The sequence below is a fragment of the Hippoglossus stenolepis genome, chromosome 9 (assembly GCF_022539355.2).
Source record: "Hippoglossus stenolepis isolate QCI-W04-F060 chromosome 9, HSTE1.2, whole genome shotgun sequence".
Classification (NCBI taxonomy): Eukaryota; Metazoa; Chordata; class Actinopteri; order Pleuronectiformes; family Pleuronectidae; genus Hippoglossus; species Hippoglossus stenolepis.
In genome coordinates this window covers 24,402,352-24,419,121 of record NC_061491.1, presented here as the reverse complement: position 1 = coordinate 24,419,121, position 16,770 = coordinate 24,402,352, and the positions used below count along the sequence as shown (strand labels likewise).

Sequence of the window (16,770 nt, the reverse complement as noted above, 5' to 3'; positions counted from 1 at the left end):
ATGAAAAGATTCTGAACTGATAGGCAGGATAATCATATAAACACTCCGAGCAGTTTTCTAATCACAGCCAATAATACATCTCTGTCGTCTTAAATGATACATTAGGTACATGTGGATGTGATTAGGTATTTGAAATGAGTGGAATTCAGGGGGAGATACTGTCTGCATCTAATTACATCCTCATATATCTGCACAAATAACAAATAAAAATAGTATATTAAGTACAAACCACTATTAATCCAGTTGTGTATTATTCAATACAGGTTTTTAATTTAACATGGATAATCACTTTACACAACAATCTGTGCGTTCTGTACAAAAGTGGCTACAAATATACAATAATGTTTAATAAAGGGTAGAAATTACATGAATTCTCGAAGTTTCTCCTTGACTTTCTCTTCGATGTTTGCGTGGTATTTCATCTGGGCGAGAAGAGCTCTGGCAGTCTGAAGCTCCGCTGATTAAAAAAGACAAAGCGCGCAAAAAGGAGATTGAATCAATGACTCACTCTGCGACTTTAAGGTAAGCTTCAGCATAGATTATAAAACAAACAAACGAGCGCGTGGGCGGAACAGAAAATGCTTCGCTGCGACATAATACCTTCACGAAGGGCAGCGTCTATCCGCTCTGTCAAGTCTGCCAGTTTCCCTGCAAGTGAGGAGGAGACAAGTTCCAGTTCTGCATATGTTAACAAGACATGGGACGCATCATGCTGTTCTTTTTTCCTGGAAATTCAAAAGCACGCTCGCCTCTGAGATGAAGTGCTTGATTTGAAGTGGAACAGACAACAGTGAAATCAAAGAGTGTCAACACAGTTTGATGCGTGCATCATCCGGTACTCGAGCACAATTAAATACATATATATACACAAATACAGGCAAATATACAGTAAATCTGTCAAGTACGCATCAGTTAGTGACCTTATGTGCTTTCTATATCAAAGGCAGGTATATATATATATATATATATATATATATATATATATGTATGACCTTTGTGTCACTAGTTAACCCTTTGTTAAAGTTGTAATCCATTATTTCCATTAAATCAAATCCCATAACATCTGTGGTCAATATATTAATTCTGAAATTACTGTGATTTCTATGTATTTTGCTTTATTATTCCCAGTATTTTCAGTTGCCGCCTACTCACATACATGTTTGCTTTCTTTGGCTGCATTTAAAACCGCACACATCACTTGCTCATCACCTGCTCTTGTGTTATGTTGTCTGCTGTTGTGTAGCTGCTCAAAAAGTGTTGTCTGTGGTGTGAAATGACTTGCTGTTACCATGGTAACCGCAGGTATCGCCACATCAACCAGAACGGGGAATCTTGACAACTTTAACCCTTAAAATAAAGCACATCTCAGCTAGCCCAGTGAGCAATTTAGACTTATAATGCTTGGATTGATTATATTGTTTGGTTTAAAAAATATTCTAAGGCCTGGAGATGTAAAAAATAATCATATAACTTATCATAAATCTGAAATAGATGATGTGTCAGCACCAATTAACCAAGGACTGGTCCACTTGAGCAAATTTATGTTTCATAACGAGCTCAAATCCCTCAACCAGACTTTCAATGAATAAACTGAAACGTTTTTGTTTACCTTTTGTGTCTTGTCCGATCTGATTGGCTTCCTCCGGAGTCCGTGCCTCATCAACAGCTTCATTGATCTCCATCAGCTCCAACAGAAACTCAGTATCAGCCCCGGAGTCGGTGCCCTCCTCTATACGCATCCCCTGCAGCTCCAGCTGAAACACAAGGGGGGTGGGAGTTCACCAGGCTCCTTTAAATGCATGTCAGTACTCTTCAACGTCAGATGGTAAAGATGTTTCCGTCTGAACGAGGGATCAGACACACAGAGCTCGCAGTTATGGAAATAAACTACTCGTTAGGAGTAGAGGCAGCGATTTCAGACTCACCATGTAAAGGCCGCGACTCAAAGGCTTAAGCAGAGTCGTGTATGCTTTGTTCACGAGAGCGGATTGGCTTTCTGAAAACTCCTGCTCCGTCTGCAAAAAGAGGGTTCTGTTAGGTTTCTGTCCGTATTCGTTTGTTGCACAATGGAAAGAAAACCTGTGTTATTGTTGCTTTCAGACATGAACTGGGCTCCAGTGTGGGGCTGTATGTGAGAATGCAAATGTCTGGGTCGGTTGCTGGGGACATTCTCTGGAGTTTTCTCCTGCCAGCCACCGAGTAACATGTCCTGAAGAATAACCGAGTGAGAGAATACAACAGGAACAATGTCAGGAGAATTCACTGCGAGCAAGTGGGCGTGTTGTTGATGTTTCCAACACACGACGGATGCAAAACTGGAAGAACACAAATATTTTAGGATGAAAAAGAGGAGTCACACTTGTAGAAGATGCGGAAGAAGATGTCAACTTGGAAAGACAAGAAGATTTGAGATTTTTTTGGTCATGAGGGCCGAAGCAAAGATTATCCAAAGACCATGTCTGACAACAGCTTGTGATGCTTTTGCTTTTTGAACAACAAATATTTACATTATCCAGAGCTTCACATCAATCTGTCGCAAAGGGGAATTATATCTGAGGCGGGTTTTCCCTAATCGAATCTGTCAATTCTCTAAAACACCAAATCCTTGGTGATCCTGTCAGTGAGGTGTGTGACATGCAGCTGCGTCTTCATAGTCGAGCAGTTTGGGACCCTTCAAGGGAGGCAGGTGCAGCTTCGACACAACAGATGTGTAAGAAACAAGGAGGGGAAGTAAAGTATCTCGGAAATGGTTGGCAGATCTGAGTACATTTCCCAGCTATCAGCTCTGTCAGCTCTTGTGAAAATCAATAGGCTCAAGCGCTGGCCCATGGGCCCATCGTGTGGAGCTGTTTCTGTAATAACAACTAGTGCACTAGGTGGCTGCCTTGTAGCCTTGTATAAGTAATGAGTTTTCTATATATGATGTAGGCCCCTGAGGCTGGAAGATGTCTAATTAAGAAAAAATGGCCAGAGGTGCTGATAAATAAAACAGAGTCAGTACAATATTGGACAGGTTGTGTGTGTGGAAAGCGTTCAGGCTCGGCTGAACGTGAATTTAGCTTTCCTATCGAATCCTGACAACACTCTGCATTGTGCTTTTCCACCTGAGTGTACAGAGTAAATTAGAAGTGAAGCAACAGACTACTGCTCCTCCCTCTATAAAAAATGATGGGAAATCATTATCCATTATTATTTATGACTCTGAAATAAACTCTGAACACATTTGACTTTAAAGTGCTCTGATGCATCTGAACAAATCTTATTTCTTTTTGAGAATTTCTTTTTTAAGTTGATCTTGTTGAGGTTTTTATGCAAAATGTGGTCTCGCCGCGCTTCAGGCCGAGTGAGATTTACCGAGCACCTCAAATCTATTTTATCCATAACAACATTCTGGTGTGAGAGAGGTCTGCTTATGAAAATAGACAAATCAAAAGTGAAGAGGAGGAGAATTTCCTATACAACAGTGAGTGAGAGCTCCATCCAAAGAGAAGAGGACAAACCATGATCACATCTCTTTCCTGAATTTACTTCTGTATCCTTAAGCATAAACCTTCACAGTTTGCTGTGTGAATCCTATAAATTATATTGGAAGTTTCATTTTTTTAAGCAGCAAAAGCAGAATTATCCTGATTTTTTGCCCCTGGCATTTTAAAGCTCCAACTGTATCCTACATCTCCCATGATGCAACTTGCTAGAACATTTCATTAGGCCCTGTGTGGTAACCACAAAAAGAGCTAGAGCAAATACTGAGGTATGAGTAGTTCACAGATATCCATATGAGAGCTGAAAAAATGTATCTATCAATTTGTCTATTTATCTATCAGTTGATGAGTTGATCAACAGAAAATGAATCACCAGCCATTTTACTTTCAGTTTTTCAAGACAAATAGACAAACTTCCATAGTTTCAGCTTGTGTTTCAAAGGGTTTTATACCAACAAAGGTTATTTACTTATCATATTATTAATGTCAAACAATTGAACTTTCTTTTGAATTTAACTTTCTCTTTTCTTTCTTTACTTTTCTCTTTGTTTTTCGAATTCTAAAGTATTTATATAGTATATAGTTAGTATGTATATAAAGTATTTTCAAATAGAGCTTTTTCCCCAGGAGACATTTTAAAATGTCAGGGTAATGAAAAACATTGAAGAAGTCTTAGGAAAATAAATTCCACTGTCCTGGTGTTGCTGTCATGCCGGGTCGCCTGAATCTCCTACTTAATCTACTTTTTTTTTTATAGTAAGCTCTTTTTACCTTGCTTTTATTTTAATGTATCTATTGCACTGCTGAGCTGACCAGTTTCTTCTTGTCCAACACCTTTCCTTGTTCTGTTGACCTTGTGTTCACTTGCATATGACAAATAAAACTCGACATTCTACTATATTTTTCATTTTTGAACATTTTGCCATTGTTTCTTCTTCCTCAAAGCAACTCTTCAGTTCTTTTGAATTCTTGAACTTGCTTACTGGGCCTCGACCTTGTATAACCTTGCAGGGGGATCGTCTGTCAAAGCCATTTTGAGATTTGTCCAGACTTAGTTCCTTGGCCAAATCACACTAACAAAACAAAAAGAAAGTGGCCTAACAGGGACAAAGGGTCAGAGTTAGCTCCCTGTGCCACACTGCTGCTAATAGATAATAATGGTTCAAGTTTAAAGTTGTATTTGTCATATGCAAGTTAACAGAGGGTCAACAGAACAATGAAAGGTGCTGGACGAGAAGAAATAGATGGGAGAGCTTCCTCACAGAGACCATCTCCCCCAGCGTCCCCTCTCATCCCCCGGCCTACCACAGACTTCTGGCCGAAGTTGTCCGGATGCAGGGCCCTCTGGAGCTGCAGGTATCTTCTCTGCAGCTTGTGTGCGTCCAGAGTGAAAGTGTGGTCGCTGCAAAGAGGCAACACAGGGTGTCATTACATGCTCACGTGGGCGAGATAAATGGGGCAGAGACAAGAAACTTACCAAGCCATGATCTCGAAGTAGGACACCTCTTGTTCAGGGGGCTGCACCGCTTCACACGACAGGCAGAAGAAAGCAGGTGTTTTGTCCAGAGGCTGCTGACACCTCCAGCAGCTCAGATGGACCTGACCTGTGCAGAAGCTCCTCGGTGAATGAGATGGACTCGTGTGGTAACTCAGTCCTCTGGTGTCCATGCTGCAGGGCCATGTGTCCCCTCTGGGGAGGAGGCTGCTGGACAGACTGTGTCCCGGACGTGCAGCAGACAACCGGCTGGTCCTCACCAGAGCGGCTCGGGCTGAGCACACAACCCGCAGTGAGTTCAACATGTCTGGGGTTAAAAACACGGGATTCCGCAGCAGAACAACAACAAGTCAGGAGGCTCCTGTCAAAACATCAACATCCTCCTGTCCCCCATGTGACAGGCAGAGGAGGAAGCTCGCTCTTCTTCGTGTGTTTCAACCCACCACCCTGCTGCCTCCCCTCGGCCGGGCGGTGTAAGTAACACACGTTTACAGCTAGCTAGCCGAGCCGCTAGCATCAGCAAACACTACGTCTCAGAAACCACCGGTGTTAAGAGTTGCGTTGGATTTTGGTCGCAGCCCCGCAAACCTTGTGAGTTCAACACCCCGCTGGGGTTTTATTAGTGTGTTAGCAACTCGCCGCCGCCATTTAAACAGAGACGCAAACTTCGCCATGACAGAAAGAGCCCGGGTGGTTAGCATGTAAGCTAGGTTAGCTTGCTAGCTAGCGGCAGCCTAGCTTAGCTCGCTAACGTGCTTTAACAACAATGAATGTTATTGTTTGTGGTTTGTTCTGAAACTGTTATTTAATTCAAGCTGTGGCGTCATGTCGTTTTAATGGTAAACAGGAAAAAACACCCAACTTGTAACTTTCGTTTTAAATGCTAGCTGGCAAGCTACTTGACAAAGACATCTCATGCTCGGGCTACAAGCGGTGGCTGATGGGTAATTATTAGTTTGTTATTAATGTGAATGTTTAACAACACATGTGTATCTGTGCTTTATTATGATGTACAAACACACACATTGTTTACAGCAATATTGTCGAGTAAAGAAAACATAACAAACACACACACACGCAGATGATTTTCTCTTCTGTCCAATATGTCCCACTCCTATTTATGCTTTGGCCACATTTTTGATTTCTCCATGGTTTTGTTTTATTTCCCAGATCTTCTATTAAAACCTCATGGCGATGAGCGTGGCGATGTTTAACGAAGAGCTTTGGATACACAGAGAGTGGCTGGTCCACCAGAGACACCATCAGGGACCGGAGCACAGATAACATCTTCCATACTGGTGAGCAGATTCTCCTAGTTGTCGTTGTTTGCTGGTGCTTCATCATCCTCCCGATCCAGGGGCCACTTCACTGGAATCACTGCAAGAGCTTCTTTGAACTTGAGCCAGTTTATATCTGCTTATTTGGCCCGGGATCAGACCAGGCGTCTACACTTACAGCTTTTACCGTTTCCTAAGAAAGTACAAGCCGTGACGAAGGCCATCTCCTGATACTGTGTGTGTGTGTGTGTGTGTGTGTTATGAGGGGAGGGCGGGCGTCTGTGAGGGTTCAAAAGGTGACGGCAGAGTATTCCAGAGAGACAGTGGTTGGAGACAGCAGCTTCCATAAGGTAAACAGGATCTCCTCCTGAAGGTCGAGGGAGGTGCTTCTCAAGGCCCCCACAGACAATACTCTGGGTATTATTAACGGAAATGGCTAAGAATAGAGAGCAGGGGAGCAAGGTGGCTCCTCTGGCGGTCGTGTTGTTTGGGTTAAACCAGCCAAAACGGAACATCATCTGTGGAAGAGTGACTTCTCAAAGCTTAACATGCTGGGTGTGTCACACTCGCGAGGCTAGAGGTTGATTTGGAGGGGTTTATCTGGCTCTACTGCACAGCAGCAGCCGGGGAGTAGTTGTGGATCTTTCTTTGACTCGTTAGGTATATGGAGTTATTGCGTTTTACAGTGTGGATTTGTAAGTAAAACCAGTTTTCCAGTGGCTTAAAGATAATTTTCTATCTATCCTTGGACAAACATATGTTGTTCATGCATGCTTTTTTAATTTGCTATATCTTCCTAACAACAGGTTGGAGTAATAACTCAAGTCTTGCTACCTGAGTACACGGTTTATATTTGAGGTTGCATGGATACACAAGAGTTTCTCCTGTACATGCTATACGACCCTGCAAAGTTTTTCAGTGTCAGTGCAACTATTTAATCTCTGAGAGAATATTACTGCAACATTCAGTTTCATTTAGGTTTTATTAGTCAAAGAATAGATCTGCCTGCCTGTCATTAATGTTACTTCACATAGGATGTTTACCCTCAGTGATGATCATGCTCCTCCGTTTGCAAGCGGTGGCACTTATGCATAGTGTTAGATATATTCCAGCATATACCTGTTGTTTCCTCACTTGGTTAACATTTCAGACGAGTAGCACTGTGTCTCTTCTTTGTGAAATGAAGCTATCTCTCTGGACTGTTTCTTCCCCTCAGATCGCCATGATTTCTTCTTGTTGTAAGTTTCCAGCAGCATAGAACATTTACATTATTGTTTTGCATGCAAAGCTGTAAGAAAGGCATACCAGCAACAATGGAAGGAATTAATAAGCTCGTAGATCTGTGTGATGATTTGAAACCGACAATCAACAAGAGCCAGTTCTTAATTCCCCTACTGTGTAAACAGTCGGGAAAAATCTTTGAGTTTGTATCTTACGGTGTTCACATACGTATGACAGATTTAGGTATCTGTATCTTTATCCAAATATGTAATTTTTTCAATGTATTAATATTATAATGATACATATTTATGTACTAAAATTAACTATACAATTTGTAGCATTAAGTTCAATAGTCATATGTATCACAATTGGAATCAGAACAGGAAAATTGGAATTTATATGTCCCTAGTAATTATGGTGCCCTCTTATTGAAAATCAGACGTATAGGTTTTTTTATGATTAAACCAATCGAACATGACTGTTCTGTTTATTTGCTCTGTTATTTATGTTGACAGCCTTCATACACATATTAAACAGGTGGCTGTATATGATTTATTTATATTTCTTCATATGGATTACCCATTAACTCCTAACCGAAATCTTGTCGGGTTTAAATTGAAATGCAGAAAAATCGACTTTATATTTTATTGATGTCCGGTGTGCCATTTGGCCACATTTAAAATGCCTTGTCTAGTTTGACGCCCCCCTTTTGAAGGCAGATTAATTGTGTGTGTTAAACAATGGCTAAATCAATAACGCAGTAGCCCACCCCAGTGAAGTCACTCGGGCAAATCTTTGTCACAACAATTGGGAATCTCTTTTTCATTACTCCAAAGCACCCTTCAAATTGGAATGCTCTGATGTATGACCTTGTTAGTTGGTGTTGTAATATTGATTCGTCAGCTTGGTGTTGTGGTTAAGGCATTGGTGGAATGGAGATTTTTGTCAACATTGGACAACACTGTACAGTACACCACTCCTCTCTTATTTCTATTATATCTCTTTTTCTCCCCACACAGATAAACCATGATCCCCATCACTGAGCTGCGGTACTTTGTGGACACTCAGCCAGCGTACCGCATCCTGAAACCATGGTGGGACGTGTTCACCGACTATATCTCCATTGTTATGCTCATGATTTCCGTGTTTGGAGGGACATTGCAGGTCACCCAGGACAAGATGATCTGCCTGCCCTGCAAATGGGTGGTCAATGAGACCTGCAAGAAGAACTTCAATTACTCCACCGCACCGTTCCTCGAGCCCAAAGGGATCCAGTACGATCTGGACCGCCACCAGTACAACTATGTGGACGCTGTGTGCTACGAGAACAGATTGCACTGGTTTGCCAAGTATTTTCCCTACCTAGTATTACTCCACACCCTTATTTTCCTAGCATGCAGCAACTTTTGGTTTAAGTTTCCACGGACTAGTTCCAAACTAGAGCACTTTGTGTCCATCTTGCTGAAATGCTTTGACTCCCCATGGACAACTAGGGCACTGTCAGAGACGGTGGTCGAAGAGAGTGACCCAAAACCGATGAAGATGAACGGCTCAATGGACCACAAGGAGTCGGTAATCAGTGAGGATGTTGAAGCAAGTGTCCCTATGCTCCAAAGGACAAAGACGCGCTTTGAGCAGGGCATTGTAGATCGGACGGAGACGGGGGTTCTGGAGAAAAAAGAGGGCGAACAAGCAAAAGCCCTTTTTGAAAAAGTGAAAAAGTTCCGTATACACGTTGAAGAGGGGGACATTGTGTACAGGCTGTACATCCGTCAGACTATCATCAAAGTCATCAAGTTCATATTGATCATCTGTTACACAGGGTATTATGTGCACGATATTAAATTCAGCGTTGACTGTTCAGTAAATATCGAGAGTCTGACGGGTTACAGCGTGTACCGCTGTGCTCATCCGTTGGCCACACTTTTTAAAATCTTAGCCTGTTTTTACATTAGCTTAGTGGTGGTGTATGGCTTGATCTGCATGTACACACTTTGCTGGATGCTCCGGCGCTCTCTAAAGAAATACTCCTTTGAGTCAATACGGGAAGAGAGCAGCTACAGTGACATACCCGATGTGAAGAATGACTTTGCATTCATGTTGCACATGATCGATCAGTACGACCCTCTGTACTCTAAACGCTTTGCCGTGTTCCTCTCGGAAGTGAGCGAAAACAAGCTGAGGCAGCTGAACCTTAACAATGAGTGGACATTGGACAAGCTCAGGCAGAGGATAACTAAGAACTCTCAGGAGAAGTTGGAGTTGCACCTTTTCATGCTAAGCGGCATCCCAGACACTGTGTTTGACCTGATGGAGCTGGAGGTCCTTAAACTGGAGCTTATCCCAGATGTCACCATCCCCCCGATCATCGCCCAGCTGATCAACCTGCGGGAAATGTGGCTTTATCACACACCAGCAAAAATCGAAGCTCCAGCGTTGGCTTTTTTGCGCGAGAACTTGAAGTCCCTGCACATCAAGTTCACTGACATCAAGGAGATTCCCTTATGGATCTACAGTTTAAAGAATCTGAGTGAGCTCCATCTGACCGGGAATCTCAGTGCGGAAAACAACCGTTACATTGTCATTGACGGGCTTCGGGAGCTCAAGAGGCTCAAAGTTCTGCGTCTGAAGAGCAATCTCACCAAGCTACCTCAGGTGGTGACTGACGTGGGCATGCACCTCCAGAAGCTTTCCATCAACAACGAAGGCACCAAGCTGATGGTGCTCAACAGCCTGAAGAAGATGGTGAACCTGACAGAACTGGAGCTCATTCGCTGTGATCTCGAACGCATACCGCACTCAATCTTCAGCTTGCACAACTTGCAGGAGATCGACCTGAAGGACAACAATCTGAAGACCATTGAGGAGATCATCAGCTTCCAGCACCTCCATCGGCTCGTCTGCCTTAAGCTCTGGTACAACCAGATTGCCTACATTCCCATTCAGATTGGCACCCTGACACACCTGGAGAAGCTGTACCTGAACAGGAACAAGATTGAGAAGATTCCCAGCCAGTTGTTTTATTGCCGCAAGCTGCGCTTCTTGGACCTGAGCCATAACAACCTGACCTACATCCCTTCAGACATTGGAACCCTGCAGAATCTCCAGTACCTGGCAGTGACAGCCAACAGGGTGAGCATTTAAATATCACTGTTTTATAACCATTTTAAGCTTAATGTTGATTGATTTTATCCTTTGTTATGTCTGCAAAGTAACAAATTACAATGTCTTTCCTTTTCTTTCCCTTCACATCATCCTCCCTTCCTCGGAATAAAGATTGAGAGTCTACCAAATGAGTTGTTCCAGTGCAAGAAGCTTCGCACTCTGAATTTGGGGAGCAATTGTCTGCACTCTCTGCCATCGCGGTTCGGAGAGCTGACTGGTTTGACCCAGCTGGAACTGAGAGGAAACCGTCTGGAATGTCTGCCCGTGGAGCTGGGCGAGTGCCGACAGCTGAAGAGAACCGGACTTGTGGTGGAGGAGGACCTCTTCAACACGCTTCCCACGGAGGTTAAGGAACAGTTGTGGAAAGTCGACAAAGAACAAGCTTAAACAGGTCACAGTGTCACTGTTAGTGAAATCGGATACCCGCCGACTGGGCCCCGACACTGGAGGAATACTGGAGGACATGCTGTCCCAGAGGGCTTGCTAAAGGCGGCGGTAAACCTGCCGCAGTGTACTGCCCGTGAGGTTGGGTGATCGAGAACCAGTGCCAGTTTGGCAAAACCAAAATACTAAGTGTGGTAGCTTCTGGTTGTTCTCTTAGTTCCGTACTGTCCAGTAGATTCTTTCTCTTCCCTCACACTCAACTCCTCAGAATTATGCTTTTCAGCAATAATGTAGCAGGTGCCGTTGTGATTATTTTATCCTTCTCAATTGTGGTGAAGAAGTTTGAATACTTCAAAATGTGGGTCAACAGAAAATGGAAATAATAAAAAGTTTCCAATAGGGTTGGGCTGATGGACGATGGCGGTGGGCCCCTCCCCCGCTCGACTCTGACAGACGGTTGCAGACTGCCATGCACAGATTCTCTACTATAGTGTTTACTATACTACAATTTCAGAGTCGACTATAACCTAGAAATTTGCCAGAGATACACTTGAGCCGTAGAACTGATGAATATGTAGGCTAGGCTACTTTAAGGAGTATCGCCTGACGCCCGGGCCTTAATGACTGGAACAACTTGCGTTTCATTTTGGCACACATGCTGACAGATAGGAGCGGCCACACTGAAGCTGTGCTGCTCATCTAGAGATGAGAGGACTCGCCGATCTTCTGCTTACCACACGCGGGTCATAGCAAAATAGAAAGTAAAAATTATCTTTCACCACAGTTTTAGGCAATCACCACAATTATCTGTTGAATGTGTCACAAACCTAAATGTTTGCAACACATCTTGTACCCGTTTTAAAAATAAAAGCACTCCAGCGTGTCTGTTGACTCAATCCATTCATTTGTTTTAACAAGGCTTTGACTGTTGATGAACCAGAAGACACAGGGCTTGATGCCATAGTGTCCTGGCATTTAGTTGAGTACACAATCCAACTTTTATTCAAGGAAATACAGTAGTTAAACCAGCAGCTCTGCTGCAGAACCGCAGCAGACACGCTGCCAGTGTAAACAGCCGCGACACGCAGCAGAACCGTGGCACAGCCGAGCATCTACAGCCAGTACAAACCTACAGAAGGAAGAGAGTGAATTCTGACGTTCTCTGCTATTCCCGTCTTAAACAAATAGCCTCCTAATCGTTATATCGTTACGAACCCCTTTCACAATAGCTCCCCTTTGGGCATCGTCCATTGCGATGTTTCACAGCATACATCGTCATTTGCCAATTAAGTTAACATCGCCCAACCCTAGTTTCCAGTGTTTATTTACCCAAAGCATTAGGTTCTTGATCAAGATTGATCACACTACTGAAATAATTTGTCCAGTGAAATCAGGAGGTAGCAAAGTGATCTCTGAGACGTCTCCCTCCAATCACGTGCTCCAGTGTTTTTGATCTTTGTTACACTCCTAACTGTACTGTAGCATGCATAAGTAAGAATATGAAATTGTTTAAGGCAAGACGCTGAAACTCTTTATTATGATCGGGAAAAAAATAAGGTAATATTCACAACAATTTTAATATAGTTGTATGGAATGACCTGTATCAATCACAAGCATACTACACAGTCAAGTTAGAATCAGAAGTTTGGCTCTTTCATGGATTTTATGTCTGTGTCGGTTGTCCAGAACTGACCTGAAACAAGTTTTAGCTCAGGTCTTAAGTGAGTCTCCTTCAGAGGGAAGGTTTTGCTTAAAAAATGTTGAAATGAGAGCATGACACAAAATCCCTGTCGCGAAAGATGCTGAACTCCTTGTCTGTGAGGAGTTGTTGGACGAGGTGGGAAGACGAGGGTCATTGAGGACACAGTGCGTGTGCTACACAGGAGGAGGTGTGGTCTGAGGCTGGCCTGAGTTTTGATAGCAATACATTTGTGTATGAGGAGCATTACAAAACATTAACCTGCACACAGTTTAGTTAGTGGAGAATCTTCTGTCAGTATGCTAATGAGTGGGAATGTGAGCATGGCCACGCTGCATTAAAAAAGTTAGTTTGCCATGAGTTGCACAAAACAAAATGAACAAATTTTGGGGAAATGCTGACAAGCTTTGCTTAACGGATACACAAACCCTTTATTAGTTTAATAACTATGCTGTCTTGGATATGTTGGTCTACATGTGTACACTGATAGTCGATGACATGTCTTCACATCTGTTGTCTGAGCACCTGGCCATTCGTGTTCATGTAATGTTCATGTAACATTGTAATATCATGTTTGTATCTTAATAAGGAAATTATCATTTTAATCTCACTGAAATGCATTAATATATTGAGCACCTGTGCTTGAGTTTGAAGCCATCGTCATTGTAATCAATATTAAGTGAGTTGAATTATAATTGTATCTAATTTTCTATGGGAAAGAAAGAACATTGCAATAGGTTCCAACATACTCTGGCCATTTCTGACATTTTAAAGTGCAATTTAAAACTTTTGATTTGACTTTAAAAAGTATATAAGTTATTAATAAACAAGCCACAATCCACTTTTGTCATTAATTTCAGTGGAACAAAAACCCTTGTTTTTAGGTGAATTTTCCTGTTTCGATAATGCTCCTTTAACAATAACAGTGAAACACTTCACTGCTTTCCACCACGTTAAGATAGCGAGGCGTCAACATCGCCTCTGAAAATGCTTCACTTGAAAACCAACTTACCTACGGGGAGTCGGCATTTTCTATTTAAACAACACAGGCACTAGACTGCGTTGGTCTGAAACCAATTAAGACACGTGTCATGATTGGCACCGCTTTGCACGGGCTGTAAAATAAATGTCCTTATATGGAACAGTGATCATAGCGTAGCAGTGGAGTTAAGATTTCTGTTCAGGAAGTTCAACAATATCCCTGTCAGGGAAATAAAAAAAGACAAAATGCTAGAAAAGAAGAGAAAAAATGATTCTTAAAGCCATATTTACAAAGTAATAACTTATCATTTTAACTTAAGAGATAGTTAAGACTAACTTGTCACCTTAATTTAGTGTTTTACTTCCCTTATCACAAGCATGTAAGGGCTGGCTAGAATCCACGTGATGTAAATTTCATCAGCAGGTGTACGAGACGTCCTTGTGCTGCGTGTTCTCCTCAAAGCACACGAGACAGATCGTGTAATAAGAAAAACACGTGTGTCTGTAAGAACTATACTGACACGTGTAATTAAGCTTCACAATGTTTTCTTAACCTATCACAGTTTTTACTTGATTTCTCATAATTGTAGAAGATGTTATGATCATGTTTATATATATTTGTTTTTGTGTCCCATCATTATTGGGCTTCCGTACTCTCCAGGTCAGGTCGTGTCATTGTCGCCATGTTTGTTTCTCTGGTTTCAAAGTGTGATCATTTCTAGAGACGAAGTTTCAAACTTTTTTTTGCCTTCGACAGACTTTTACTTCACTTGTGTTTCGTTGCCACCGTTTTGCAGCGTGATGCTCAAAATGTGGAATTCAAGATCAATGCAGAGCTCTGACACAGTTCAACACACAACAGGGGCTCCTGTGTTTACTCTGAGAATTAAAAAAGAAAACAACCTTCAGTCTACGTTTTAATAAACTTAACTGCAAGAAAACTCCGAACTAGCAATATACAATAACTGGGCTCAAAAACATTGGAATGGTTATTGTGCATGTATTTCACGAACATGTTAAACTATCCTTTACTGTGCAATATTGCCTTTATTTAAACTATGTAAACGTCAGAAGTGATGTTAGTTCTCTGATGTGCATGGACATTTAATACTGTCGCACTCATTTTAACAAGGTGATGGTGAATTTCAAGTGGAGTTGATTAGAGGGGCCGGGGGGATGCTTTTGCACTATAGCACCTCTGCCACATGTCACATTTAGGTCAATGCAAACACTGGTAAACAACTTACTGAATACAGTGCATGTTTTCTGAGATGGGAAGGTTGAAGAGAATGACTGCCAGCCATGAGATTATAAAAAGTATTTGATTAATATAATAAGTATTTTTTAGATCTACACACTTAAACACGTTAAGTTGGCTCCTTACCTTTTAAATCCCGAACAGGAGCATTTCAAATGTTTTCCCAGAACGCCTCAGCAATACGCCACAGATTAAGACAATCAACTTTAAAGCTGACATCACGAGTGTCAGATGTAAAGTCTTGTAGTGAGAAGTAAATGGTCAGTATGTAAAAAAATAGTGTAGGTTACTAGTAAAGTGATTTAAGTAAATTGATTTTTGTCTCATAGTCATTGATGATATTCTTTTTGTATTTTTCCGACTTTTCTTTATCTTTTTTTTTTTTTCATTTTGACAGCTATTAGTATTATGATAGTGAAACTACATTTCTCAGGAAACCAGCTGTACTCACTTCTCTTATGAGTTGATTGCCTTTTTTTTTTTTTTTTTATTACACCGGGTTTTTCTTATTTATTTGAACAGTTGTGATAACATTTTATATGCATTTCTACACATTATTTTCTAGTTTGGTGTATTTAATATCGACTGCTGGTTTAAAACAAAAACGTGTTTGTGTTTTTAAAGAAACCACTTGGTTTAACCTTGATTCTGTGTTGGGTTTTTTTGGTTTTCCATCAATGACCGAGTATTAATTGAGCTGTCGTGTCTGAATTGTTTGAATTGTGATTATTAGCACAGATGGAAGTGTTGTATGAGAGCGTTGTGTGTGTACAGTGTGTTTACATGATGGCACTTAGAAACCCCTTGTTATCCATGATCTTGGTCCTTTAAAAAAATATTATTTAGGGTACAAAATCATTTTCAACATCCCCCCCTCTCCACTCAAATCATAGGTGATGTAGATACATGATTTTGTGCAGTGATTTTATTATTATGATTCTTATTATTTGCCAAAATGTTTTCATTGTTAAAGGAAATCATTTACAGTCTTGGCCTGTGTGACTACGAGTCGGGTTTCTGTTCGGACATGTGTCTCATCCTCTTGTACACCATCCCCTGGGGTAAAGTAAAATAAAACTTGGTTGACCACATTTGTATTGTGTCTGTTCTGCTTTCTGCTCTGGTGTGAAAGAGACAGTTCACTCTTGTGTTATCATTTCCTCAAATGCCTTATCAGATATTTGTTAATGAGATGGTTTTAGTATTTATTCAGAGGTTTCTTAGAGGTAGCAGTAGCTCTTACTATTTGATGAACGTGTCATAAACACAGAGTTGTGTTATTGTTGTTCAAGTTTTTGTATTTCTATGACATGATAAGGGCCTTGCACTACATCCCTCTTTTCTACTCTAGGTTTTTAAGTTGGCCTTAAATGTGTCAAATCCACTTTTATACCAGATATGTGTTTATGATAATCAAATGAACCCAAAGAAAATCTGGTAATATCCAATCTAGAAAGCTTTGAAGAGAATGAGAAGGGTTTGGGGGGGTTTAAGGGCCCAGACGTTTATTTTAGCTGTACGTGTTCACGTCTTAACAACATCATAAAGTTACTCTTTATGTACAATACACTGCATGTCCAGTTGAAGTTTTTATTTACTGCTATAATTAAATTGAAAGAAAAGACAGTAAAAAGAGTTTAATATAAGTAATATAATGTAAAAAGTCCAATACAATACTGTGAAACTATATGCACTCAAGGATGCAATCTAAAAGTGTACTAAATTTCCATCAGGATCAATAAAGTATCTGTCTATTAATCTATCTATCTATCTATCTATCTATCTATCTATCTATCTGTCTATCTATC

General features: G+C 41.2%; 2 protein-coding genes across 6 annotated transcripts; one reads left to right on the top strand and one right to left on the bottom strand.

Annotated features, from left to right (window-relative positions):
* Positions 1–248: 248 nt before the first annotated feature.
* hscb (HscB mitochondrial iron-sulfur cluster cochaperone) lies at positions 249–5,411 on the bottom strand. 2 transcript variants are annotated; one of them, XM_047341183.1, is made up of 6 exons: positions 4,960–5,410; positions 4,788–4,884; positions 1,926–2,015; positions 1,610–1,754; positions 601–648; positions 249–457 (listed from the first exon to the last, which is right to left on the bottom strand). In XM_047341183.1, exons 1-6 carry the CDS (start codon positions 5,280–5,282, stop codon positions 363–365), a joined length of 798 nt encoding a protein of 265 aa, XP_047197139.1. In that variant the 5' UTR covers positions 5,283–5,410; the 3' UTR covers positions 249–362. The 2 variants fall into 2 exon arrangements, with proteins under 2 accessions (XP_047197139.1, XP_047197140.1); XM_047341184.1 differs by lacking the exon at positions 1,926–2,015 and having other exon boundaries at positions 4,960–5,411.
* A 7-nt stretch (positions 5,412–5,418) lies between these two features.
* lrrc8ab (leucine rich repeat containing 8 VRAC subunit Ab) lies at positions 5,419–16,053 on the top strand. Of its 4 annotated transcripts, none has more exons than XM_047341180.1 (5): positions 5,419–5,568; positions 6,148–6,275; positions 7,471–7,492; positions 8,495–10,607; positions 10,752–16,053. In XM_047341180.1, exons 4-5 carry the CDS (start codon positions 8,502–8,504, stop codon positions 11,025–11,027), a joined length of 2,382 nt encoding a protein of 793 aa, XP_047197136.1. In that variant the 5' UTR covers positions 5,419–5,568; positions 6,148–6,275; positions 7,471–7,492; positions 8,495–8,501; the 3' UTR covers positions 11,028–16,053. The 4 variants fall into 4 exon arrangements, with proteins under 4 accessions (XP_047197136.1, XP_047197135.1, XP_047197138.1 ...); XM_047341182.1 differs by lacking the exon at positions 7,471–7,492 and adding an exon at positions 5,865–5,921 and having other exon boundaries at positions 5,443–5,568; XM_047341181.1 differs by lacking the exon at positions 7,471–7,492 and adding an exon at positions 5,825–5,921 and having other exon boundaries at positions 5,443–5,568.
* Positions 16,054–16,770: the final 717 nt, after the last annotated feature.

Bases quoted from the DNA above. Each gene is read 5' to 3' on its own strand.
- hscb (XM_047341183.1), bottom strand. From the start codon at position 5,282: ATGTTGAACTCACTGCGGGTTGTGTGCTCAGCCCGAGCCGCTCTGGTG. The intron at 1,755-1,925 runs GTGAGTCTGAAA...CTTGTGTTTCAG, and splicing joins TGAGTCGCGGCCTTTACATG to CTGGAGCTGCAGGGGATGCG. The intron at 458-600 runs GTATTATGTCGC...TTTTTTAATCAG, and splicing joins AGACGCTGCCCTTCGTGAAG to CGGAGCTTCAGACTGCCAGA.
- lrrc8ab (XM_047341179.1), top strand. From the start codon at position 8,502: ATGATCCCCATCACTGAGCTGCGGTACTTTGTGGACACTCAGCCAGCG. The intron at 10,608-10,751 runs GTGAGCATTTAA...CTCGGAATAAAG, and splicing joins TGGCAGTGACAGCCAACAGG to ATTGAGAGTCTACCAAATGA.